The 27,811-nt window shown below is 47.4% G+C and overlaps 2 protein-coding genes, 1 long non-coding RNA gene and 2 pseudogenes across 3 annotated transcripts; 3 read left to right on the forward strand and 2 right to left on the reverse strand.

The window, feature by feature from the left end:
• Nucleotides 1-561: 561 nt before the first annotated feature.
• LOC4329370 (phenolic glucoside malonyltransferase 1) lies at nt 562-2,292 on the reverse strand. The gene has a single exon (XM_015768069.3). It carries the CDS (start codon nt 2,236-2,238, stop codon nt 772-774), a length of 1,467 nt encoding a protein of 488 aa, XP_015623555.2. The 5' UTR covers nt 2,239-2,292; the 3' UTR covers nt 562-771.
• Nucleotides 2,293-2,411: 119 nt separating this feature from the next.
• Nucleotides 2,412-5,505, forward strand: LOC107276815 (protein FAR1-RELATED SEQUENCE 5). Its single transcript, XM_015769479.3, is given in 6 exon segments — nt 2,412-2,751; nt 2,865-2,998; nt 3,122-4,403; nt 4,482-4,919; nt 5,008-5,063; nt 5,144-5,505. Coding segments are annotated over 6 exon segments (2,196 nt in total). The 5' UTR covers nt 2,412-2,657; the 3' UTR covers nt 5,336-5,505.
• An 8,618-nt stretch (nt 5,506-14,123) lies between these two features.
• Nucleotides 14,124-15,843, reverse strand: LOC4329371 (phenolic glucoside malonyltransferase 1-like; annotated as a pseudogene).
• Nucleotides 15,844-16,706: 863 nt separating this feature from the next.
• LOC136355460 (uncharacterized) lies at nt 16,707-17,978 on the forward strand. Its single transcript, XR_010739713.1, has 2 exons — nt 16,707-17,035; nt 17,644-17,978. It is a non-coding gene; the product is annotated as an uncharacterized lncRNA (long non-coding RNA).
• A 6,435-nt stretch (nt 17,979-24,413) lies between these two features.
• LOC4329372 (phenolic glucoside malonyltransferase 1-like) lies at nt 24,414-26,188 on the forward strand (annotated as a pseudogene).
• Nucleotides 26,189-27,811: the final 1,623 nt, after the last annotated feature.

The raw sequence follows: 27,811 nt of genomic DNA on the forward strand, positions 1-27,811 counted from the left end.
TGAAACATTCTTTCACTATTTGCTGAAATATTGTTTTTATATAATGTGAAATAACATCCGATTTAAACGAGGGAAACATTTTTGATCTACTTAATGAAACATTTCCGATATATCTGGTGGAACATCGTACAACATTTAAAAATAATTCAATAATAAGATTTTTTTTCGTCGGAATATATCCATGTGTGGTCTTGTTTCGAACATTTAATTGCAATGAAATTAATGGTGCAATCAGATCATGATTTGGATAAATAATTTAGGAGAAAATTCAGTTTAGAGCAGTTTTACACGTAAATCGGGTGCTGACGTCATGCTGACATCAGCGCCCGATTTTAACCTTCTCCCATCGGATGCCCGATCGTCACGTCCTTTAAATAGGGATAGATATTGCGGTACGGATAAGGGTGTGTTCGGCACCTCCTTTCCCAACCCCTCTTTCTCGTTTTCCGTGCGCACGTTTTTCAAACTGCTAAACGGTGTGTTTTTTAAAAAAGTTTTTATACGAAAGTTGTTTAAAAAAATCAAATTAATCTATTTTTTAAAAAAATAATACTTAATTAATCACACGCTAATACCTCTGTTTACCATGCATACCATGCAGACTGTTCCACGCTGGCAACTTAGCGAACACACCCTGTCGGTACAATGCTACGGTATTTTCCAAGAAAAAAAATAAGGGTACGGGGAACCAGCCCATCGAATCCCACGGAAGCCCAGCGAGTGGAAGCCAAGCGACACGTGCCTGCCTGCCTGCCTGCCTGCCGCCGCCGCCTACGCCGGGGAGTGGCCCGGAGCTGATCGATCCATGTCACGTGTCACTGGACGAGACGGCGACGATAGCCACGCGACGGCATCAGCGAAGCACCTCCGGAACCTCTCCATCCGCTCCGGCGGCAAACCGACGCCCACCTCAATGCCGCCGCGGCGGCCCTCCGCCACCGAGATCGCCCCGGTCTTCGCCACGGACACGACGTCCACCTTCGCCGGCCTCCCGAACCCGAAGTCCACGTCGTACACGCGGAACCTCGGCGACCCGGCCACCGCTAACGGCGGACCGTCGCTCGCGCTCATCCCTCCAACGTGTTCCATGCACCTCTTCCAGTAGTCCGGATCGTATCTCGTTCCTTCGTCCACGGCGGCGGCGATCGCGGCGCAGGTCGTGTAGAGGCCGTCCTCCGCGTCGGCGGCGGCGATCTCCTCCTTGGGCGCCGAGGCGAAGCATGGCCCGACGCAGTTGCCGAGGTACTTGTCGGGGACGCGGGGTTCCATCCGCGCCCGGTGATCGGTGGGGAAGATGAAGTGGGCACGGCCATGGTGCTTATTATCTGCTTCGACGTCGCCTAGTGCGGCTCGGATGTGGCATTGCCATACGATGGCGAACGTCGCAACGACGGACGTGCACCGAGGAGGCGGCGACTTGCCGCGCCGCGCCGCCACGCCGGCGACTCTGTCCTTGATGCTCTGAAGGATCTCTCCTGACAGCGTGAAAGTGGCGAGGAGCTTGCTGTCGGCGACGTCGGGCGACCTGAACTTGTCAGACTCCTCCGTTCGACTGACCATGTAGTCATAGAGGTCTTCACGTTCGCGGATGAACGTGCGGTCGATGACGGGCGGCTTCGGCAGCACCGCGGCGCCGGCGCAGGCGGCGGCCCAGGTGTGGAGGAAGTGCGTGGAGCTCGAGCCGTCGCAGGCGGCGTGGTGCACGGTGACGCCGAGGGCGAGGCCGCGGCGCGCGGGGGGCAGCACGGTAGCCTGCACGGCCAGCACCGCGCCGCCATCCGGGAGCTCCGGCACGAGCGGGGCGATCTTGGCGACCTCCCTCGGGTCGTCCGCGGCCAGCTCGTCGACACCGACGCCGTCGTCGTGCTCGGCGAAGGTGAAGGCGACGGCGTCGCCTGGCTGGTAGAAGAGCTCGTACCGGTTGGTCTTGCCCGGCGTGAGGCGGAGGCGGCCGGCGAGCGGGTAGACGACGTGGAGCGCCCGGGACAGCGAGTCAGCCAGCCGGGACAGGACGGCGTCGACGCCGTCGTCGTCGGCGCCGAGGCGATAGAAGAAGACCCGGTCGACGGGCGGGGTCGGGAGCCAGATCGCGTCCAGGAAGGTAAGCGGGACGGCGCGCTCGACCAACATGGGGACACCGTCGGGCGACGACGGCGCGACGCGGGCGGTGCGCAGGACGCGGAAGCTGCCGCCGCGAGCGCGTGGTGGTGGAGCTGCCATTTGTGTCGCGGGCGCCATGTCTCTCGGCGGCTTAGCGACCGATCCGCGCGGGTGGCTGGGGAATGGAGTCCTACTTCTACCAGGATATAGGAGTCGTATATACGAGTGACATTGTAAATAACGAGGAGACATCTCCTCGAAGAATCAAAATACCAACTTGGCAACCACTAGCTCAAACACACTAATGGCACACTAATGTTCTTCTAGAACCGGCGGCCCCACCCGCATTGCAATTTGCGAGCATGGCCATGCAGCATTTATACCGTGAAACAGAAAATTTGGTAAGACTCCCCTGCGAAAGACTTCATCTCCTGTGCAATACGTGTCCCGTGGTAATCTCAAAGCAGATAACTCCCTCAAACCCTCCTAACGATACAACCTAACGTCCTGACGTCGTTAGCGGAGAAGACGAACGGACGCGGTGCGGCTGCGGGGAGATGGACGAACGCGGCGTGGGAGATGAACCGGTGCTCATGGGTGAGGTGCAGCAAGTGGGTGAATCAAACCCCACACTCAGCGAAGCCAGCCAAAGTGAGAAGATGCTTGTTTTACTATCCATCTGTTGTTGATTCTTCCATATGGCCGATAGATTGATGACTTAAACTCGATTTTTCATTCGATTTGATTCCATTTGCTGTTGGTAGGAACCGGTTTTACGTTCAACTCTGTTGGTCATCATGCTATGGGTGAAAGCTCAAATTGCAATCTTGAGGGTCATAATGTAGTGTTCAGATCAGATCGTGAGAAATCTGAACAAGTTACTCAATCAAATATAAAGGTAAGGCATTCTTTTTGTAATAAAGTGACTGCAGGTTGTTAGCGTATATCCGTGTAGAAGTCATCTATAAACTAATATCCAAGAAAAAATCCAATTTAATATATGCTTCTATTGTACCTATAGGCTACCAATCAGAATGCTCCTTGCGAGCAAGTGCCGAAGGTTGGCATGACCTTTCAATCTGAGGATGATGCATACAATTTCTACAATTCATATGCTAGAAGAGTGGGATTTAGTGTACGAAAGTGCCACGTTAACTACAGAGCAGATGGCACTTTATCATCCAAGTACATGGTTTGCAGTAATGAAGGTCACAAGAACAGTAATCCAACACACCAGCCAAAGAAATAACGTGCTTGTACAAAAACAGATTGCAAGGCTCGTGTTCAGTTCTTTATTTCCTAGGAAGGTATTTGGAAGCTGCAGAAAATCGAATTGGCACACAATTACCCTTTTGTAAGTCCTGACAAGTCACACATGCTTAGATCACAACGGCGTATGTCAAATGCCGATGAGCATATAATTAGCATGATGCAACAAGCAGGAGTTAAGCTAGCTGAGATATTTGATTTTTTTCAACGGTGGTTAGGTGGAGATGAAAATGTGCCATTCTTACAAATGGATTGCAATAACTTTATTGGTCGAGAGCGCAAAAAGTATTTAGAAACACAAGATGCACAAACATTATTGGAGTACTTGGATAACAAACAAGCAGAAGACCCTTCTTTCTTTTATTCTGTGCAGTTGGACAAAGAGGATGGTCGAATTTGTAATTTCTTCTGGACAGATGGTCAGGCCATTGCAGATTATGCTTGTTTTGGGGATGTTCTCTCCATTGACACAACATTTCAAACAAACAAGTCTGAAATGCCATTTACTCCTATTATTGGAGCAAATCATCATAGGCAAACTATTATTTTTGGAGCTGCATTATTATTCGATGAAAGTGCTGATTCATTTGTTTGGCTATTTAGAAACTTTTTGAAGGCAATGTCGGGGAAGCAACCTGAAACAATTTTCACAGATCAGTGTGCTGCAATGGCAAAGGCGATTATGATTGTATTCCTAAACTCAAGTCACTGTCTTTGCCTATGGCATATATACCAAAATGCTGCAAAGCATCTAAGCCATGTAATCTCCAATAATCCTAATTTTCTTCATGACTTTAAAAGATGTGTGTATGAAGAAAGGTCAGTGGCACACTTTAACTTCAATTGGCAAAAGTTGATATCTGATTACCACCTTGAAGACAATTCTTGGATACAGAACTTGTATGATTTGCGTGAGAAGTGGGCCACAATACAGAAGGTAGTAACTGTGGATCACAGTAAGGACGAAACAAGAGTCACCTTTAATTCAGTTGATATGAATATATCATGTTCTTGCAGGAAGTATACCTGTCTTGGTAAGTGTATTTTCCTGACATATTCCCCATTCTAGTTGGGATTAATATTTCACCTCTAACATATTCTGAATCATGTAGGTATTTTATGCAAGCATGTACTACGGATCTTCAACCACAACAGTATTATTGTTTTACCTCCTCAGTATATATTGAGTAGATGGACAAAATATGCAAAAAGAGGAATCTTTACATGCAAGAGAAAAGGCCAAAGCGACAGCTTAGCATCACAAAGTACATATCTTTGCCGAAAAATGATATCTGTTACACTAAAATGTGGAGTTTCCAATGAAGTCCTCCAACACTTGGATCATGGTTTTGATAAACTGACCATAGAAGTAGAAAATTTACTAAGCAAGGTCAATCTAGATGAAAATGAAGCTCCACAATGTTTTCTTGAGTGCACAGAAGAAGTTGCAAAAGAGCGCATATCAATTAGAGCTCCTCCTCACAAAAAAGGTCCATTGCAAAAAAGATCTAGAAGTTTGCTTGACAGAGGAAAGAAAACAACAAACAAAGGTATTCTATTTTAACTTGCTTGTCTTTTATTTTTTTTCATTTTCATCGACTTCATTAAGTACCAATTTTTGCCTTATGAACATTGCAGGAGAAGAAACCACACAGCCATCAAACATAAATATAGCTGGAGCTTCGCAGCCAACTGTAAGATCAATAAGAATTAAATCTCCATCATAATGCGAGCGTACTTTAAAAATTTTCTTGTTTTCCTACAATATGAATAGGTTCAGGAACCACTTGACTCAAATATTGTGATGCCATTTGGTGACATTTCGAGGATGTTCGTTCCGCCAATTCGAGGAGAATTCACAAATCTATTATTTCAAGCTCATCATGAAACTACTGCAGCAGCATCAGCTTCTTGGCGTTTAGAGTTTGAAAATCAAGACCCCAATTCATCGACATCTTATGACTGATGTTAGAATCATTTTGACTTTGTCAGAGACACGAGCATCAAAATCTTTCCACTTTGTCAGAGACACGAGTATCAAAATCAACTTTTCAAGTTCTGTTGTCTTGTTATTTTGGGTTTTTGCATATGGATATTAAGACATCTTCTAATCTGATGAAATTCTGTGCTGCTTCACTGTTGGAGCTTGTTATCTTAATTCCCAATTTATATAATCGCCAATAGTCAAGTTTGTTACCGGAGCTTCAATAGCAGAGCTCTGTAATTAATTTATCTAATCACCATACGAGCTCACTATATGTATGATGCTGAAGATGCCACTATCAGGAGTCATGGCCGTATCATCTCATGCCGCCGGCGCAGCCGCGGCAACGCCACAAACTCGCCGTCCCTCACGCATCGCTGGCGTGGGAGTTTCAGCCTCACGTTCCTGCCCTAGCTACCGCAAGGCCGCTGCTGCCGCAGCCGGGGCTTTCGCCGCCGCCACCACTTCATCAGGAATCACCGGCGCGCCCGGGTCGCCAACACTCCATCTCCCTGCAGCCGCGCCGTGCCGCGCCGGTTCGTCTTCTCTGCTAACGACGTCAGGACGTTAGGTTGTATCGTTAGGAGGGTTTGAGGGAGTTATCTGCTTTGAAATTACCACGGGACACGTGTCGCACAGAAGATGAAGTCTTTCGCAGGGGGCGTAAGACTTTCAGTCTTACCAAATTTTCACGGTTATAAATGCTGCGTGGCCATGCTCGCAGATTGCAATGCGGGTGGGGCCGCCGGTTCTAGAAGAACATTAGTGTACCATTAGTGTGTTTGAGCTAGTGGTTGCCAAGTTGGTACTATTGGTCGAGAGCTCGAGAATGATTTGGTTGTAGCGTCACTGGTGACGATGGCCATGCATTGTTTCAGGAGAAGCCAACTGGTCTTTTGCTGCTGCAGCTTGGGTGAATTTTGCGGCCGCGCGCGCGCGGAGCTCATCGTCATGCAGTGCAGCTTGCATGGTCGATCCGAGTACACGATACGGCAGTGATACGCGGCTTGTGGTGCCAAGTGCCATGCGCTGGTGCGCACGTATAACTCGTGTGATAGCCCGGTTGTCGCACGTATAACTCGTGTGATAGCTCGGTTCAAACGTGTCCCGCTTCCCGCGTACGTAATGGTCGTTGATTTGCTGGGGAGAGCTGCTATTTTTGGTGCATCAGGCGACTGGAATTAATTCCAACACTTTTGGCGCGGGGTGCATGCAGCAGAACAACGGTTGCCGCGCGCCCAAGTTTGACTGACGACGACAAAAGGAGTGTGAGATGTGAGTTTCATGGGAAGGCCAAGTGAGGGTTAGATATGACAGAGGGTAATTATATATTTTTACAATTTGTTTCTTATTTTTGTTGTCTAAAAATAATGGAATAATGTTTCAGGTGTCTCAAAGTTAAATCTTATGGTAATCCATCAGCAGCGATATGTTCCTGCTGTTGTAGTTAATCCATTTCCTGAATTCTCTATAGACATCTTATTCTTGTCAACTTCTCTAGAACCAATGGTCAAAAGACCAGTACTACTACTACTCTGTAAAAGTTTCTAGACTAGTGTACTTCTATGCATCAATGGCAGTGTTTATTCCCTTTAAACTTCCAAAAATTCCGTCACATCAAATGTTTGGACACATATATAGAGTATTAAATGTCGGAAAAATAAACAATTGCACAGTTTGCATGTAAATTGCGAGACGGATCTTTTGAGCCTAATTACGCCATGATTTGACAATGTGATGCTACAGTAAATATTTGCTAATGATAGATTAATCAGGCTTAATAAATTCATCTCGTAGTTTACAAGCGGAATCTGTAATTTGTTTTGTTACTAGTCTATGTTTAGTACTTCAAATGTGTATCCGTATATAAAAAAAAATATTTTGGCACACCAACTAAACACGGCCGATGTGTAGTAGTAGCAATAGGCAGCCAGCGGTAGTACTACTTTCTACTAATGGGGTGTTTAGATTCAGGGTGTAAAGTTTTGGCGTGTCACATCGGATATTCTATTGGGTGTCGCATGGAGTGTTCGGGCACTAATAAAAGAACTAATTACAGAGTCCGTCAGTAAACCGCGAGACGAATTTATTAAGCCTAATTATACCGTTATTAGCAAATATTTACTGTACCACCACATTGTCAAATCATGGAGCAATTAGGCTTAAAAGATTTGTCTCGCAAATTAGTCGCAGTCTGTGTAATTAGTTATTTTTTGTCTATATTTAATATTTTATGCAGGTGTTCAAACGTTCGATGTGACAGGGTGAAAAATTTTGAGGTGGGATCTGAAAAGGGGCTATATTCATGAAGCTTCAAGTTTGGTTGGTTGTTCAGCCTATAAATATAGGCAACTAGTGTATGTGTAGATTGCTGATGTTTCATCCAGGAAAGATTCGACGTCACGTCGCCAAAGTGCGTTGCCTGCGCGAGTTCGCGGAGCCAAAAGAGGGCACGCGTTCTCCACGGCAGGTGAGGGAGCACGGCGCATGGAGAATGGCTGGGCGCTGCATTGTGGAGCTCGTGGCCTTAGCGTTGCGTGGCTTCACGCGGCGGCCGCCAGCCCTCCCACAATACTTGCACTGTTGTATGAAGCTTATCAGGTTCTTCGTCTACGTGGCACATGAGGAATAGCAAAAATTTGTGGCGCGCTGTGAACGCCCTAATACAAGCAAACAAGTTACAACAAGCAGCCCACATATTCAAGGCAAGCTCCACTGCATCGAGTACTCCCCTCTGTTCCCTTGGCTAGCTCCACTTCATCCAGCACTCCCCTCTGTTCCCTTGCTTACAAATATACACCAACAACAAATTAGAGCGCCCAAGTTCGAGTAGGGCGTGACGAAGTAGCTCGACGTATCGGCATTGTATATTGAAGCTATAGGTATGGCTTCAAGTTCGAGCGCCACAATGACGCGGTCTATGGTTCCTGTATTTACAAGAGAAAGTTATGATATATGGTGCATCAAGATGTGGACACTGCTACTATCAAGGATTATGGGATATTGGAAAGTACTCTTTGATGATGAGGACACAACTAACTCGGATATAACCATGATTACCTTATGTATTAATCAACCAAAGGTGTATATGTTTTATATTAGATTTACTTGTTATATATTTGAACAAACGTTGCTACACAATGAGTTTTGTGTGTTTTCGTTTGCAGAGGTATTTGCTTGGGCGAAAGAAAAGAGACCGAGCGTAAGGAATGCATGGATGATTGAAGAAGTTGATTGGGGGACCAAACCAAGACCTTCTCCAAGTCTTCTTTTATATCACCACGTCACTTTTGGTCTATAGAAGACAAGAGATAAAGTTCTACATGTTTTGTATTCAGATTCGGGCCTCCTGATAGCATCAACTTCAAATGGACCTAGCCACTGATCTAGAAGGAATTTCAGGGCCCATGAGTACTTGTTAGAAAGCTTATGGAATCTACTTTCAGATGGTTTTGGTCCCACGTCAAAATTAATACTGAGCTGTCGGGAATCTGCAAAACAAACCACATATCTCATCCAGTCCAAATCTGATTTGGGTTTTTGGGCCTTGTAATTGTGTCGTGGGCTTAGCCCATGAGGGTGTGCGCCCTAGGGCAACCCTAGGACGTCCCTAATCATACTTAATCAGTAGCCGTCATCGTTTAGAGTCGGGTTTTGCTTAGATTATTTTGCCAAGAATAGTTTCGCCGCTAGATCGGTTTGTAGAACACCAAATTTGAGTGCTTAATCATTCATATGCAATTGTGTTGCAATCTATCTTGTTCTTACTTGTGTTCTTCGATTTTGCATGTAGGGATTAGCTTTCTCGGCGAGGTCAACTGGGTTTCGGCACAGTTGGTAACCAGAGGAGACGTGGTGCTGCGATTGCGGGGCTCAGTAGCGTGTTCGTTCAGAAGCCGGATCGAGTTGTGTCACGACTCTGCCCAAATCGACTGTTTATCAATACCTATTGAAAGATCGGGACCTAACACCCTCATCACTCTTATAGCGGAACATAATAAGTCTCTGACGGAGAATCGAATGACGGACGCCAAAGCCTTGTTCTTGATCCAATAAGGAGTTGTGGAAAGTCTATTTCCACGTATTATTGGCACCAAAAAATCCAAGGAAGCATAGGATAAGTTGAAAGAGGAGTTTTAAGGATCTCAGAAGTTACTTGCAGTGAAGCTTCAAACTTTGAGAATGCAATTTCAGAATTTACAAATGAAGGCGTCAGAAAAGGTAAAAGACTATTTCTCAAGACTTATTAAGATCGTTAATCAGATGCGCCTCTATGGTGAGGATATTAAGGATCAAAAGGTCATGGATAAAAATTTTAATCAGTCAGCCTAAAAAATACGAGTACATTGTTGCTGCTATTGAGGAGTCGAAAGACTTGTCGACTCTCACAACTTAGCAACTAATGAGCTCGTTGGAATCTCATGAAGAAAGAAAGCTTCAACGAGAAGGGAACTTCGTTGAAAATGCATTTCAATCAAAGTTGAGCTTCAGGCCTCAAAACTTAAGGTTTTGCGGGAATTTTCAGAAAAATGGATTTCCAATGCAAGACCGTGGTTGTTTTCAGAAAAAAAAAGGATTTTCCAAGTAGAACATGATGCAGAAGGAAGACAATCAAGAAAGAATAGAAAAAGTTACATCCAGTTCAAATTTGTGGTGTGACATTTCCCAAAATCTAGTCATATTACAGATATGTCCTGGAAGAAAATGACCTGCAACAAGTGCAAAGGAAAGGGTCATATTGCAAAATATTGCAGAACTCGAGAAATTAATCGGGCTAATTTTTCCCAAGAAAAGGAAAAATATGAAGAAATGATTTTCTCTTGTCGTACTGCTTAAGAAGAAAAGGATAATGTTTGGGTTATTGACAGTGGTTGTACAAACCACATGGCTGCTGATCCAAATTTATTTCAAGAAATAGATTCATCATATCATGCAAAGATTCACATGGGTATTGAATCTATATCCCAAAGTGAAAAGAAAGGTACGGTTGCTGTCCAAACAGCAGTCCGTCCAAAATTTATAAAGGATGTCTTGCCGGTACCCGATTTTAAGCAAAATTTGCTAAGTATTTGGCAGCTTCTAGAACACAGGTATGCGGTTTATTTTGAGGAATTTTCTTGCAAAATATTGGATCGTAAAAATAACCGTCTGGTTGCAAAATAAATATGGGGACAAACATAAATTTTTTGTTGAAGATGAATCATCCTACTCAAATGGCTCTCAGAAGTGAAGTTGATATTTCTAATCTATGGCACAAGAGGATGGGTCATCTTAGTTACAGAGCACTAAAGCTACTCAAGACTAAAGGTATGGTACAAGACCTTCTATTTATTACACTGAAGTTTGACCCATGTGAAGGTTGTGTAATTGGAAAACAAATTAGAACTGCCTTTCCACATAGTGGAGCTTGGAGAGCAAATGCACCATTGGAACTAGTACACACTGATATAGTTGGTAAAGTGCCAACAATGTCACAAGGAGAAAATTGATATTTTATCACATTTATCGATGATTATACAAGAATGATCTGGGTATATTTTCTAAAAGAAAAATCAGCGGCCCTCAATACATTCAAAAAATTCAAGTCTATGGTGGAAATTCAGAGTAATCGAAAAATTAAAGTATTATGCAGCGATCAAGGAGGAGAATATATCTCAATAAAATTTGAGAAATATTGTGAAAATGCTTGCATCCAAAGACGACAGTTAACGGCTGGCTATAGTGCTCAACAAAATGGAGTTGCAAAAAAAAATCGGACGATTAATGACATGGCAAACTCTATAGTCCAAGACATAGGTACGCCTAAATCTTTCTGGGCTAAAGCAGTTAACACTGCAATTTATCATATCTTACTATAAAGTCATAATCCACTAATCCTAAAGCTCAACATGCAAAAATGCCACCTCATCATCCACTGGCAATAATATGCAATCATGCAGCATCATGTATAATTCATTGAATTCTACAAATCAACATCCAATCATCTTCCTTCACACTATTTTTCGCAATACTATATATATATATAGTTATTATAATACTTAACATATATTCATCCATATAATAAAAGTGTGGGATATCATATTTCATCTACAATCTCATACAGAGTCTACTAAATTTTTTTCTCTCTAAACATTATTTGACAAACCAGTTTTATTTATTGTTAATAAGTAATATAATTCTTACTTTTAGCTTGATTATTAAAAGAATGTTAAAAGTTACTTAGCAATTTCCGCAGCAAAGCGCGGGGAATCACCTAGTATTTTAAATAGAAGTCCTACAAGGCAGTACCAAACTATACACCTTTTGAAGCTTGGTATAGTTAAAAGCCTGTCATTTGTGGTCATATGAGAGAGTATTTGGTTGCATTTGTATGCTCAAGTGTCAGCACAAAAGAGAGTAACATTTGATAATAGAAGTGATCGCTGCATATTTGTGGGCTATGCTGATGGTATTAAAGGATATCAGCTTTATAATCTAGAGAAAAAGAAAATCATTATAGCAGAGATGTGATTTTTGATGAGAACGCTAGATGGAACTGGAAGGTTCCATAAGTCCCTATTAATCAATTAATCAAGAAGGCATTATATGAATTAAAGCAAGCTCCTAGAGCATGGTACAGTCAAATTGACAAGTACTTTATTCAAAAAGGATTTGCCAAGAGCAAAAGTGAGCCTACCCTATATATCAAGAGGACATGTATGAACATTTTAATTTTCTCACTATATGTTGATGACTTGATATATACCGGCAATAGTGAGAAGCTGATGTAAGATTTTTAAAAAAGACATGATGAATATATATGGGATGAGTGATCTTGGCTTGTTGCACAATTTCTTGGTAATGGAAGTGCATCAGAGTACTGAAGCGATATTTATATCTCAAAGAAAATAAGTAGAAAATAATTCTAAAGAAATTTAAGATGGATAATTGCAAGTCAGTTACAACCCCCTTGTTGCCAAATGAAAAGCAAAAGGCGTACGAGAGAGAGAGAGGGATATGGGAAAGGAGGGATAAGAGAGAGAGGGAGAGGGATCTATTTATGTAAAGTTAAACCGTATTCATACAATGGGACCCACCATATAGAGAAATTCTTGCTTTTCCACATTGGGTGCATAAATCAAGATGCATTGACGGACGGCTGTGGGAGATGGTGGCCCAATGGTAGAAAGTGGACACAGGCGAGTAGTGAGGTGTCGGCGGCAGCATGGAAGCCACGGGGATGGAGGAGAGTGATGGGCCGATAAGGGCAAAGTGAAGCTTCTGGTTAGGAGACAATGGTAGGTGGTGTTGAATCTGGCGGTAAGGAGGCAAGGGAGTCGGGGAAGGAGGTAGGGTGGGAGGACCTCGCCACCGTTAGCTTGGAGAAGGGGGAGGTGGAGGAGGAGGAGGAGGCAGCCAAGGGACCAAGCAGTGGTGGTGAAGAAGGTGGGGCGGATTTCTGGTCACCTAACTCGTGCCCTCTCGTGTGATACGCGATGATTGCAGGATAAGAGTAAGGGGTTAGAGTTGGGAGTAACGCTAATCCAACAGTCTAAAATTTGCCAAAAATTTGCCAAATTTACAGGAGTGTTTTCTATCGAATGTCAAATAAACAGTCCCGTATATTTAACAAACACGTCATAAATGGTCACAATACGATATTAATCCATTTCAAATATATCGACCATAAACAATAAAGTTGATACAATTGAAAACTGAATTTTACAGTCTAATAGATTCGAATTTAAATTACACTCATAGTATGTACTAATTGGTATAGCGCTGACCAGCTATTGACCGAAGTGACTATTTAGCGGCTAGTCAAGCGCGGTCCCCTCCGCGCGACCGGACACGTGGCGCGCGTGGAGTGGGGGGGGGGGACGGTGCGTTCTCTCGTTCTTTTTTGTTTTTTTCCGTTTCTTTCGCTCTCCTCTTTTTTTTTTCCTTTCCCGTTTCATTTTGGGTTTTTTCCGTTTCTTTTCAGTTTTTTCTTCCTTTTCTTTTTTTTCTTCCGTTTTTTAATACATGCGTATACAAACTTTGTAAACATATATAAAATATATATATAATATGTATACATTAAAAACCAACAAACCATATATGCACGTTTTTTTTCTTTGGTTTTCTTTCTGGCTCAGTTTTTTGGTTTTTAATGTATATGTTTACAAACTTTCTATACTTACATATACAACAAAGTTTGTATACATGAATATAAACTTTGTATACGTACGTATACAAAGTTTGTATATGCCATATGTTTTTCTGGCTTTTTTTTAATATTTTAATATGTACATATATAAAGTTTAAGTTTGTATACGTTTGTATGCATGTATTTTTTTTCTATATGTATGTACATAAACTGTGTGTATTTACATATATAAAGTTGATATATTTTGTATACATACATATACAAACTTTATATATAAGTATACAAACTTTGTATATGTTGTATGAAAACTTTATATACGTACGTATATAAACTTTTTTTTCTTTTTTATATGTATGTATACAAATTTGTGTACATATGTATACAAAGTTTGTATACGCACGTTCTAAAGTTTGCATACGTGTATATAATTTTTTATAATCAAAGTATATATAGGTAAGTATTTAAATTTTATGCATATGTATACATATATAAGAATATTACTACCTTCATCTCCTAATATAAAAGGATTTTGACATTTTGTTTATATTATTTGACCACTCGTCTTATTCAGAAAATTTGTGCAAATATATATAAAAAGACGAAAAATTATAAAATAAAGTAAGTCATAAATAAAATAAATAATAAATCTAAACTTTTTTTTATTAAGATGAATGGTCAAATAGTGTAAGTATTAGGGGACGGATGGAGTAGTGCAAACTACATAGCAGTAGTAGTATCATACAGCAACAGAGTAGACTAGTTGTACTGCACGTAGTAGCTAGTAGTCTAGTAGAGCAGAAGCGGCGCGGGGCGCGCGCCCACGCCCCTGCGCGACCAGTCGCCCATTAGGCGGCCCCGCTATTGACATATATTCAATGCCACTTATCACTGGATCACGACGACGGCCACGCGACGGCGACGTCTTCGCCGAAGCACCTCCGGAACCTCTCCATCCGCTCCGGCGGCAAAGCGATGCCCACCTCAATGCCGCCGCCACCGACATCGCCCCGGTCTTTGCCACGGACACGACGTCCACCTTCGCCGGCCTCCCGAACCCAAAGTCCACGTCGTACACGCGGAACCTCGGCGACCCAGCCACCGAAAGCGGCGGAGCACCACTGGTGCTCACCTCTAAGCTCTGCTCCCTGTACCTGTCCCAGTAGCCGGGATCATATCTCGTTCCTTCGTCCACGGCGGCGGCGATCGCGGAGCAGGCCGCGAATAGGCCATCCGCGCCGGCAGCAGCGATGTCCGTTCTGGGCGCCGACGCGAAGCACGGGCCGACGCAGTTTCCGAGGTACTTGTCGGGGACGCGGGGTTCCATCCGTGACCGGAGATCGGTGACGAAGAGGAGGTGGGCACGGCGGCCATGGTTCCGAGGCTCTTCTTCGACGTCGCAGCCCGCGCCTAGTGCGGCCCGGACGTGGCACCGCCATATGACGGCGAACGTCGCGACGACGGACGTGCACCACGGAGGCGGCACGCCGCGGCGCGTCGCCACGTCGGCGATCCTTTCCTTGATGCTCTGCAGGTTTTCCCTCGACAGCGTGAAAGTGGCAAGGAGCTTGTTGTCGACGACGTCGGGCGAGTTGATCGTCGTAGTCTTTACGTGGTCGTGCAGTCGAGCGGTCATGACGTCGTGGATGTCTTCACGTTCACGGATGGACGTGCGGTCGATGACGGGCGGCGGCGGCGTCGCTGCGGCGCCTGCGCAGATGGCGGCCCAGGTGTGGAGGAAGTGCGTGGAGCTCGCGCCGTCGCAGGCGGCGTGGTGCACGGTGACGCCGGGGGCGAGGGCGCGGCACGCGGGTAGCAGCACGGTGGCCTGCACGGCCAGCACCGCGCCGCCATCCGGGAGCTCCGGCACGAGCGGCGCAATCTTGGAAACCTCCCTGCGAACGTCCGTGGCCAGCTCATCGAGACCGACGACGTCGTGCTCGGCGACGGTGAAGGCGACGGCATCGCCGGGCTGGTAGAAGAGCTCGTACCGGTTGGCCTTGCCGGGCGTGAGGCGGAGGCGGCCGGCGAGCGGGTAGAAGACGTGGAGCGCGCGGGCTAGGGAGTCGACCAACCTGGACAGCGCGACGTCGACGTCACACGTCGCACCGCCGCCGTCGCCGAGGCGGTAGAAGAAGCCCCGCTCGACGGGTGGGCGGATGAGCCATATCGCGTCGAGGAAGGTGAGCGGCTGAGTGGCCTCCGGCAGTGGGTTGCAGCCGGCACCGGCCGACGACGACGGCGCGACATGAGCGGTTCGCAGGACGCGGAAGCTGCCGCCGTGAGCTGGCGATGTCATTGCAGTACGTGGGTCGGCGGACCGCGGATCGAGCTCCCTGGATTCTAGATGGCTAGCGACGTAATGTGTAGTACTGTATTAGTCCCTCCCTCCCAATTTTAATGTATAATGACAGTGTTTAGTTCTCTTCAAAATTTCAAAAATTCCGTCACATCGACACATGCATAAAACATTAAATATGGATGAAAAAAACCAATTGTACACTTTACATGTAAATTGCGAGATGAATCCTCTGAGCCTAATTATGTCATGATTTGACAATGTGATGCTACATTAAATATTTACTAATGACGAATTAATTAGGCTTAAAAAATTTGTCTCGCTGTTTACATGTGAAATCTGTAATTTGTTTTGTTATTAGTCTACATTTAATAATTCAAATATGTATCCGTATACTTTAAAAAAAAAGTTGGCACGCGAACTAAACACGCCAACATCATTGATTTTATTTTTGACCGTTCGACCATTTATATTATTTGAAAAATTTATATAATTATTATTTATTTAATTGTGAATTGATTTATCATTAAATATTAGCCAGTATTCCTGCAAGTTGAATTTAGTGCACATATTGACTGCCCCATCACGAGATGTGTACTGCTTCTTACTATTCATAGAAAAACCTGCAGATATTTTAAAACGGATGAGAGGCATAGATTAGGAGGTCCTTAATTAACAGCCTAAACGTTTTTATCAAAGGGCAATTTTGTCTTTAGAGAAAATTATGCAGCATCTCGGCCCCTCCCCTCTCGTCGTTCTTCTCCATATCCGGCGCCATCGCTCGACCATCTTGTCAAAGTCACCATGGCGGCACCCACCGGCGGCTCTAATGGGTGGTCCGGGTGGTCCCTGACCACCCAAAAAAATTAGCGACCCAACACGTTTTTTTGGGTAAAAAAGAAAAAAAAAAATCCCGTGAGGCTGAAGCTTCCAAACGAATTAAGCGACGCCGTTTCCGCTCCCTCTTCGCTACCGCGACTCCATCTCCTTCTCGTCGCGCGATTGTAGCAGCGGCGCCATCACGCGTGCATAGCGCGGCGGTTTGTTGCTGGCTGCTCCTTCTCTTCCCTACTTCCTGGGGATCAAGTGACGATGGGCCAACAACGTACAAGCAAAGAAGCAAGAGGGCGCCGGAGTGCTGGTGCGGCTGCGGCAGCCGACGACGACGTGCAGTGATCAGCGCCTGCATCTAGGGCATTGGCCAACTGGGATCTGCGCGAGCTGCAAGGGAAGGAACCAACAAAGAGCACTAGGGCAGGTGATAATTAATTACTCCTACTGATTAGCAGATTAGAACCATATTAGGCATTCAATTTTCAGTTTTGACCCAACTCATACATCTAAAATTCTACTATTGTATTGTAGATGTAGATGTAGATTCTTAAAACATAACAACAGATGTAGATATTTCATCTCATTTTTAGAAACATGCAAAAAAAAAAAGAAGCTTCTGAATATCCTTTCCCAGTTATGACAGAAGAGTATACTCTAAACAAGATACGGAAGAAGCGGATCTATTACCTATATTTATATTTTATATATTAACATTATTATATTCGAGATGTTTTAAATTTTTTATAAGTCGGACCACCCATACCTTAAATTTTAGATACGCCACTGACAGCACTACCCACGAACAAAACTGTTGTAGTCGCTAGTGTCTACATGGATCCCGTTGTCGTGGTTAGAACCGCAGATTGATCCCAACAATCAACAGATCAATCCTTTGGCTAGCACAAGATGTATCTGGACTGGGAGTTCGTACTCAAGACGCCCACAAAATTAAGCCCTATTACTTTTCCTTCACTGTCGTCTCATCTACGATATTTGCTTTGAAATACCTTGATTCGGTTGCTTCAATGGCAGTACGGTTGAGTAATCCGGTCAGTTATCGATTCTGGACCAGCATCGCCATGAATTGGAAGAAGCTTGGATGGCAGTTTAAGTGGAGAGAGATAGAGGAGAAAATAAAATATCAGGGTAAGTGAACGAACACATTGATTCTTGCTTGCTCGACCCATGGTGCTGTGCCAACAATTGCCGTTGCTTAACTTTTCGATGCATTTCGTACACGATAATGATTGCAGCTTGGAATGCATGCATATTTCGTTTTTAGTTTGTTTCAGACTATCAGGTGATGATCGATTTGTTTTTGTGATGCGATGCAAATGCAATAGAGATCTTGTTGTGCTGCGATGCAAATGCAATAGAGATCGCTGTTGTTAATTAGTGGTTTTCAGTTTGTGAAAAGTTGCCGGTGATCAGTGTTGGTGTGGGCTCCGGACTTATAGGATCGGAGATAACTCCCTCAAGGATGAAATTACCCTCCCTAAATGAAGTTTACACTATCCTTCTAATCTGGTCATCTTCTTTAAAAATTGTGCAGTTTTTAATACATTGAAGAGCATAGAAGCACATCACATATTTATATTTGCACAAAAATTTTGAATAAGACGAATGGTCAAACATTAGTCTAAAAGTCAACGGCGTCGTACATTAAAATAGAGAGAGAGTATAATTTATAGGGAAAATAGCAAAAACCAAGTAAAAGTCGCTTCAAGTTTGATATTTTATCACAAATTATTTGTTGCAAATAATCATTCGGACTTGGTTTTGTTGAAAAACCACCTAAGTGCACACGTGCTTAACCAAATCAATATGTTTTCATAATTGTGAACCGTCAATATGGTTTTACCAAAATTAAATAGCTTTAAAAGTATAGCCTTAACACTTATTTTAATTTGACAAATAGAATTGCTTATGAGAGTTCAAACATTGTTACACCGAGGTTCTCTATTTGTAGAAGATTTCAATGACAAATGAAAAATAAATATAATGCAAACATTAGAAAAAGATTGAAGCGGCTAGCTTAACCTGTGGTGGTCTATATCAGCGATAATGGGGTGATCCGGTTAAGCACGTACGCTATGCGGTTTTTATAACAAAACCAAATTGGTCAAGTATTTACAACAAAATGACTTATGAAATCAAATGTCAAACTCAAGTGATTTTAACAAGGTGGGGCAGATTTCTGGTCGCCTGACTCTTGCCCTCTCGTGTGCTGCGCGATGATGGTAGGGAGGGAGGAGAAGAGTAAGGGGTTAGAGTTGGAAGTAATGCTAACCCAACAGTGGAAAAGTGATTTCATCCCTCAAAGGGATATCCTCTTATTTTGTGCATGCCATCTAAATAGTCATCAAAAAGTTTGAAAAAAATTGGCAACATAGATTAATATGAAATATATCACTTCAGAAACATGCACGTTTAAATTAAACTTCTACAAGTCGTAAAAAAACAACAAATATAGTTGAGAATGTACGATAACTATTTCAGTTTATTTTGTTCTTTTGCTACAACTTATAGAAGTTGAATTTGGTCTTGGATGTTTGTGGAGTGATATATTTCATATTAATCTATATTGTTATTTTTTTCAAATTTTGTAATAACTATTTAGATGACATGCAAACAACGAGAGAATATCCCCTCGAGGAATGAAAATACACATCCAACCAACAGTCTAAAATTTGCTAGAATTAGAAGAGTGTTTTCTATCAAATGTCAAATAAATAGTCCCATGTATATATTCTTTTTTTTAGAATTACACGCTACAACGCAGATACTCACAACGCACGCACACTTACCCCTATGAACACACGCAGGCAAACCCTACCCCTATGAGCATCTTCGAAGACAGGGTTGGTAAATCCTGGAGATTGACGAAGTCACCACAGGCGCCTCGCTGTTGACGGATACGTCGCCTACCACTGAAAGTACAATACCATTAAATCCTGGAAAAGCCGGTAGTGCTAAAACTGGCACCTATAGGCCTTTTCCCACCTCCGTAGGTTGAAATCACAAAACACCGACACCTTTAAGTAATTATAGGTGTCGATTCTAAATAAAAACCGACACCTATTCTATTTTGTGTCGGTTTTTAAAAAAACCAGAACCTATAATATTAAAAACCGACACCTATAATAAATTATAGGTGCAAACCGGCACCTACGAATTTAGCCGAGCCGGTAGGCCCCACCACGACGCGTCGAGGACGAGGAGATAAGGTCCGCAGCGTCCACTCGCACAGTCGAACTCTCTCGATTTCTCTCGTTCTCTCCGCTCTCTCTCCCCTCTCTCTCGAGCACCCTCTCTCTCTCGACGGTGGAGGCGGCGGTGGAGGAGCGGCGTGCGGTGGCTCGTCTCTCACTTGCTGTCCTCTCTCTCACTGCCCGCGGCCGGCGGCGGCCATGCCCTCCCCTCCGCCAGATCTAGGGAGGGGCGGCCCAGCGGCGGCCGCGGTGGGAGGCGGCATGCGGCGGCAGAGGGGAGGGGGGATGCGGCGGCGGGATGAGAGGCGGTGGCAGCCTGGCGGCGGCGCCCTCCCTTCTCGACTCTCTCTCGCTGTCCTCTCTCTTGCAGGGATGAGAGGCGGTGGCTGGTCGGCAGTGGCCGCGCCCTCCCCTCCACCAGATCCGGGGAGGGGCGTCCCAGCGGCGGCCACGGCGGGAGGCGGCATGCAGCGGCGCCCTCCCTCCTCTCTTTCTGTGATGATTTTCTGTGATGTTCTTCAATGTTAGTGAATGATTTCTATGAAAGATTTATGTGATGTTCTTCAATGTTTCTTGTTCTGTGATGTTGTTTGATTGGGAATTGAGGATTGTAATTGATTTGGAGTTCTATGATGCGGGGTGGATGAGCTCGATGCATCGAGCCTATTTTTTTGGCTCGCAAATGGTTTTAAAGATGCTAGTTTTTAAAACGGAATTGGTGCCCGATCACTCTTTAGTGCCGCCTCCATAATGCAGGTTGGGAAAACCAACACTTTAAGGGGTTTCCCAACCAGCACTATTCATGTGTTCTGTGGTAGTGTTAACAAACACGTCATAAATGGTTACAATACGATACTAATCCTTTTCAAATATGTCCACCACAAACAACAGAAAATTGATACAATTTAACTTACAGATTCAAAGTTAAATTACACTAGTATAGCTGGTATAGCGCTGACCAGCTACTCTCTACCAATTGATATTCAATGCCCCGACGACGACAGCCACGCGATATCATCGCCAAAGTACCTCCGCAACCTCACCATCCGCTCCGGCGACAAAGCGATGCCCACCTCAATCTCAATGCCACCGGAGCAGCCGCCACGGCCCTCCGCCACCGACATCGCGCCGGTCTTCGCCACGGACATGACGTCCACCTTCGCCAGCCTCCCGAACCCACGCCGTACACGCGGAACCTTGGCGACCCACTACGCTGGGTAGGGCTACCTGTGACGGGTCCAAAGTGTCACCTTTGACGGATATAGCTCTGGTCAGATATTAGTGGTCACTGATGACTCTCCTCACCTTTGACGGGTGTAGACCTGTCAGTGGTGAAGGCTACCTGTGACGGACCACATATAAAACCCGTCACAGGTGACTGTTATCTCAAACGACCCATTATTTTGTGGCCCGTCACTGATGTCTTTAACCCAGCAAAAAAAAATAAAAGAAGCAGCATGCAACCCGTCACTGGTGTGAAAAACAAACAAAAAAAAAATGGTGCACACTGCTGTGGTGGTGCTCGTTGTCACAGGCTCAGAGCTGCTTTGCTCACATTCATCATCACACAAAAAATTCAAACCGATAGATCTCATATAGAAGTATTCACACAAAGTGGATGGCAAGAATTTCTCAATGCACAGACAACAATATCATATCAATGCAAAAGTATAGGGGGCGAGAGGGGCACACCGCACACCGGCGACAGATCTGGCGACCGGCGGGCGAGGGATGGCAGCCATGGCGACCGACCACATCGGCGGGGAAGAAAGGGTGGAGGCGCTGGCGGCCGGGAGGTGGGGGAGGCGTCGATGGCCAGATCCGTGTCCCAGAGGCCAGATCCGTGTCCCGGAGGCAGACTCGGCGGTTGTCGTCGGTGGTCATCGTCGTCGTCGCTCGAGCTTAGCGTCGGTGACCCCGAGCTCCTGGAGGCCGGCAGTCGGGGATGGAGGCCGCGGCGCCACCGCCCACCTCCTCCTCGCCTCCGCACGCTGTCGAGCCCTCCTCACCGCTGCCATGCATCGCTGAGCCACACACTAGATCGGAAATAAGAGAAGGGGGAGGAGGGGAGAAAGAAGGGGGAGGAGGATGTGGGTACCGCCGCCACCGCTCGCCGCCTAGCGCCGCCGCACCACCTCGCCGCTTTGCCTCCGCACCACCGCTGCCACCCAGCGCCGCCGCACCACCTTGTCGCTGCGCCTCCGCACCACCGCCGCTGCCACGCGCCGCTGAGCCGTCGCCCAACGCCGCCGAACCACCGCCGCGCGCCGCCGCCGCCGCCTCTCTCTAGGGTCGTCGGGTCCTCCGCCGCCCCGCAAGAGCCTCCCCTCTTGTTTCTGTGAGTGTGGATAAGGGAGAGAGAGATTTTTTGTTTATGTGGATAAGAGAGAGTGTGTGAGGGACAGAGTGGATAAGGGAGTACATATTAGTATACTCCGCCCCCCTCCCCACCTGTGACGGGCTCCAGTGATGGGTCCGTTTGAGGTGAGTTAACTTCACCTTTGACAGTTTATAAGGATGCAACCCGTCACAGGTAACTAGTTACCTGTGACGGGCCGGATGTGGAAGCCATCATAGGTGAGATTTACCTCACCTTTGACGGTTTCTACTGTGGGACCGTCACAGGTGACTAGTTATCTGTGACGGATTGCAGAAGGATGCCTCACCGATGACGGCGTCCCGTAGAACCCGTCAAAGGTGACCCTCATCACTGACCAATACTAAAGCCCGTCACAGATATGCCGTCAAAGATGTGAGGATCTGGTGTAGTGACCCCGCCACCGAAAACGGCCAGGTCATCACCTCTGTGCTGCGCTCCCTGCACCTGTCCCAGTAGCCTTGATCACATCGCGTTCCTTCGTCGACGGCGGCGGCGATAATAGGCCATCCGCGCCGGCTGCGGCAATGTCCGTTCTGGGCGCCGACGCGAAGCACGTGCCGATGCAGTTCCTGAGGTACTTGTCCGGTCGACTGCCGCCGTCTCTCCCGGTCGCCCGCCGCCGCGCGCACGAGCCGCCGAGCCTGCCGCTCCCGGTCGCCGTTGCGCGCATGCCGCCGGGGCCATCGCCGAGCGGCGCGGTGCCGCCGGCCGTGCCCGCGCCAGCCGCGCTCTGGAGAGGAGAGAGAGTTGAGAGAGTGAGAGAGGATAGAGAGGTGAGAGAGTGTGAGAGAGAGTATAGAAAAGATAAGGATTGGGATGGGTGGATGAGATGAAATTTTGAAGTGTTGACAAAGGAAAGAGAGGATGGATGGACTTTTTGTAGGCATGTTTTTAAGAGGTTCGTACGTGAAAATTGGTTTTCGCGTAAGAGGCCCACACGTAAAAATCGACTTATTTTTACGTGCAGACCCTTAAGAGACCCGCATATGAAAATCGATTTTCGCATACGGACGTGAAAACGGTCCGTATATAAACTAAATAGCTTCTCGTCTAGGAAAATCGTTTCTCTACTAGTGTGCAATCTCCTGCGAAAATAGATGATTTTTGTAGGCGGGCCTGCGGCCATTTTTGCAAGCGACATCTCCATCTTCGTAGGCAGTGATTCATCCGCCTACAAAAACACATTCAGTGAATAAAAAACAAAGCCGCACACGGGCGCCGCCGTAGGCCTCCCCTTCCAGCCAACGGCTCTCCTCCAACGGCTCTCCTCCGTCCGCCGCTGCTCCCACAGGCGTCGTCCTCGTTGCGTCGGCGCCATCGTCTCCCACAGGCGTTGTTGTCGTCGTCGTCGTGTGTCTCCTCCTCTACCCATAAGCAGCACCGTCATCGTCGTCGTTGTCGCGCGTCACCGTGAAAGGGAGGAGCCGAGCTGAGTCACACCTCGCCGGGAGAAGGCGGGCGAGCCGGCGGCAGATCCACAAGCGTCGGCGCCGTTTGTCGTGGCCAGCGGCAGAGGTGGCGAGGAGCTGAGCCGGTGGTGGATTTGCTGCTGCTGGTGAACAAATGAGAGAGAGAGAGGAGTGGGAGGAAAATGAGTGGTGGGGAAAGGATAGGGATAAAACTTTGATATTTTTTGTTGGCATGATTTTTTACATGTTCTACCTGCAAAAATCATATTTTCCAGATGGACCACTTAAGAGGTCCGCATACAAAAATAAAGGTTTTTTTAGGCGGATCTCTTAAGTGGTCTGCTTGAAAATATTGATTTTCGCAGACGAAAAGAGAGCTCCATCCCGATTTACATTTTCATGGCCATTTAGCTCCGCAGGTCATATCCGTTTGGAAGAAAATCTCTGAACATCTGTGAAAATGCTTTTTCTAGCAGTCGTATTATCCTCGGATCGACCAAGCTGCTCCGCATCTGTATGACGATGAGCTCCGCGCGGCCGCAAAATTCCGAAAGCAGCAGCAAAAGTCCAGTTGGTTTCTCCTCAAACAGTGCATGCAAGGCCATCGTCACCAGTGACGCTACAACCAATCAATCTCGAGCTCTCCGCCAATACAAACTTGACAACTAGTGAAACACACTAATGGCTTTCTAGAACCTTGCATGCGGCCGCATTGCGATTTGCAAGCATGGGGCATGCAGCATTTATACCGTGAGACAGAAAAAATGGACTATATAGTAGGAGTACGTCACTACGTCCTGTATAGGACTCCATCTACTCACATCAGCCACGCGCGCGGATAGCTCGCTCGCTAGCCGGGAGACATGGCGCCCGCGACACAAATGGCAGCTCCACCACCTCGCGGCGGCAGCTTCCGCGTCCTGCGCACCGCTCGCGTCGCACCGTCGTCGCCCGACGGTGTCCCCTCGCTGCGCCAGCGTGCCGTCCCGCTCACCTTCCTGGACGCGATGTGGCTCCCGACCCCGCCCGTCGACCGGGTCTTCCTCTACCGCCTCGGCGCCGCCGACGACGACGTCGACGCCGTCCTGTCCCGGCTGGCTGACTCGCTGTCCCGGGTGCTCCACGTCTTCTACCCGCTCGCCGGCCGCCTCCGCCTCACTCCCGGCAAGACCAACCGGTACGAGCTCTTCTACCAGCCAGGCGACGCCGTCGCCTTCACCGTCGCCGAGCACGACGACGGCGTCGGTGTCGACGAGCTGGCCGCGGACGACCCGAGGGAGGTCGCCAAGATCGCCCCGCTCGCGCCGGAGCTCCCGGATGGCGGCGCGGTGCTGGCCGTGCAGGCTACCGTGCTGCCCCCCGCGCGCCGCGGCCTCGCCCTCGGCGTCACCGTGCACCACGCCGCCTGCGACGGCTCGAGCTCCACGCACTTCCTCCATACCTGGGCCGCCGCCTGCGCCGGCGCTGTGGTGCTGCCGAAGCCGCCCGTCATCGACCGCACGTTCATCCGCGAACGTGAGGACCTCTACGACATCATGGTCAATCGAACGAAGGAGGAGTCTGACAAGTTCAGCTCGCCCGACGTCGCCGACAACAAGCTCCTCGCCACTTTCACGCTGTCAGGAGAGATCCTTCAGAACATCAAGGATATAGTCGCCGCCCCCTCGGTGCACGTCCATCGTCGCGACGTTCGCCGTCATATGGCAGTGCCACATCCACGCCGCACTAGCAAGCGACGTCGAAGCAGAGAACAACCCTCGAAACCATGGCCGTGCCCACTTCGTCTTCCCCACCGATCACCGGGCGCGGATGGAACCCCGCGTCCCCGACAAGTACCTCGGCAACTGCGTCGGGCCATGCTTCGCCTCGGCGCCCAAGAAAGAGATCGCCGCCGCCGACGCGGAGGACGGCCTCTTCACGACCTGCGCCGCGATCGCCGCCGCCATCGACGAAGGAACGAGATACGATCCCGGCTACTGGGAGAGGTGCAGGGAGCACGTCAGAGGGATGAGCACGAGCGACGGCCCGCCGCTAGCGGTGGCCGGGTCGCCGAGGTTCCGCGTGTACGACGTGGACTTTGGGTTCGGGAGGCCGACGAAGGTGGACGTCGTGTCCGTGGCGAAGACCGGGGCGATCTCGGTGGCGGAGGGCCGCGGCGGCGGCATTGAGGTGGGCGTCGGTTTGCCGCCGGAGCGGATGGAGAGGTTCCGGAGGTGCTTCACTGATGCCGTCACGTGGCTATCGTCGCCATCGTCCAGTGACACGTGACACGTGGCGCGCGGCAGGCAGGCAGGCAGGCACGTGTCGCTTGGCTTTCGTGGGCTTCGATGGGCTGCTTCCGTCAGCTATCACGTGCGTGCCCTATGTGAGCCGTCGGATGGCTTGGACGATTGATAAGTGCTGAAGGCACGCTATATGCACATGCACCCCGGACGCTTTGCTCTTTTTTTTTTTAAGAGAATACCGTAGTATTGTATCGACGTATCCGTATCCCAATATCCATCCCTATTTAAAACATATATGGATTTTTCTCATCGTCGCAGATAAATTTGTAATGAAAAAAACAAATTAAACTACAGCTAGTTTAATCTTTCACATTCGCAGTATCAAAGAGCAGGCACGAACTATAGAAATGGATACACAGTAGTGAGGGTACATAAAGCCGACAAGCAAAGAGCGAGAGAGAGGATCGGAGTCAGCGAACACCGAACAGAGGACAGAGGGCAGAGTTGCGTCATCCACTCCGCCTGGATAAAGTGGCCGGCCGCACTTGGTACTCGCATGCATGCTCGCTGATTGGTTGGCTGGCAGCTTGCACGCTGGACCCGCATGACCACATGCATGCATGCCCTGCCCGTGTGGGATATGAAGATTTCTTCAGCTATAAAATAAAATGAAAATCAAGAAGCTATTTTTAAGCAATCATGAAATAATTCTCGTCTAGCTTATTCCCCCTTCTGCAAGATCGGAAGTCAACCAGTGGCTGCAGCTGCAGTAGGAGCGGAAGGTAAGATTAGCGGCTATGGCAAGAACAAGAAGAAAAAGAACAGCAGGTTCATAACCTGCGGTCCTGCGCGCGATCGATTTGCAGCAGCACCAAGGAAAGCTCGGCGTCGACCAGGGGAAGAGGCCGGCACCGGAGAAGCCGCGGCAGCACTGGCCGCACGTCGACCAGCTTGCTCCTCTCGCTGATGGCTCCCGATCGACTCCCGAGTCCCGAGTGGCCGATCCTGTCCCGATCACGGAGACTTCGCCGCGGCATTCTCGGCGTGCGTCGTTGTCGTTGAAGTGGACAACTCCGTGGTGACGGTGGGACACGTCGCCGACAGCCGCCTCCGGCGACGGCGACCACTGACACCACTAGCTAGCTTGTCGACGACCTCGCGACCATCGGCGCTAACATCGCTGCTATATGTCCTCCATCGCGGCGGTGCAGATGAAAATCTCCACCTTATAGCAGTGTCAGTCAGCGGTGCTCGACCCCAGCAGCCTCCTCCGTCTTCTCCTCCTGATGATGTTTTCGTCTAGCCCAACTCCCTCGCCGCCTAACATGCATAGCCGACGGAGCTCGTCGATCAACTCGCCCTCGCCTGCGAAGCCGGAAGCTGAGATTAGGATTAAGAATTCGGAATTAGGCAGGGCCCGACGGCCAAACAGTCACGGGTATAGATGGGCCAAAAGGTTCGGGGGCCGATCGATGGCCCAGCCCACGGCATGACCTTTTGGCCCGGCCCAGGCATGGCACGGCTAGAGTGCTGAATGGTCTATGCCGGCCTGGCCCGATAGTTGTGCCTGGGGACGGTGGGCTGGCCCGTTACGGCACGAAACACCAGAGATGTTATAGACTTATTCACCATATATATATATATATATATGACACGACCCAAAGAGGATGGAGGCATGATAGACTTATTCTAGGCATATACTCCCTCTGTTTCAAAATGTTTGACACCGTTGACTTTTTAGCATATGTTGGACCGTTCATCTTATTCAAAAAAAAATTGTGAAATATGTAAAACTATATATGTACATGAAAGTATATTTAATAATGAATCAAATGATATGAAAAAAATAAATAATTACTTAAATTTTTTGAATAAGACGAATGGTCAAACACGTACTAAAAAGTCAACGGTGTCAAACATTTTGAAACGGGGGGAGTATAAGACACAACCCAAAGGGCAGGGAGGCTAATAGAC

The sequence above is a fragment of the Oryza sativa genome, chromosome 2 (genome assembly GCF_034140825.1).
Source record: "Oryza sativa Japonica Group chromosome 2, ASM3414082v1".
Lineage (NCBI taxonomy): Eukaryota > Viridiplantae > Streptophyta > Magnoliopsida > Poales > Poaceae > Oryza > Oryza sativa.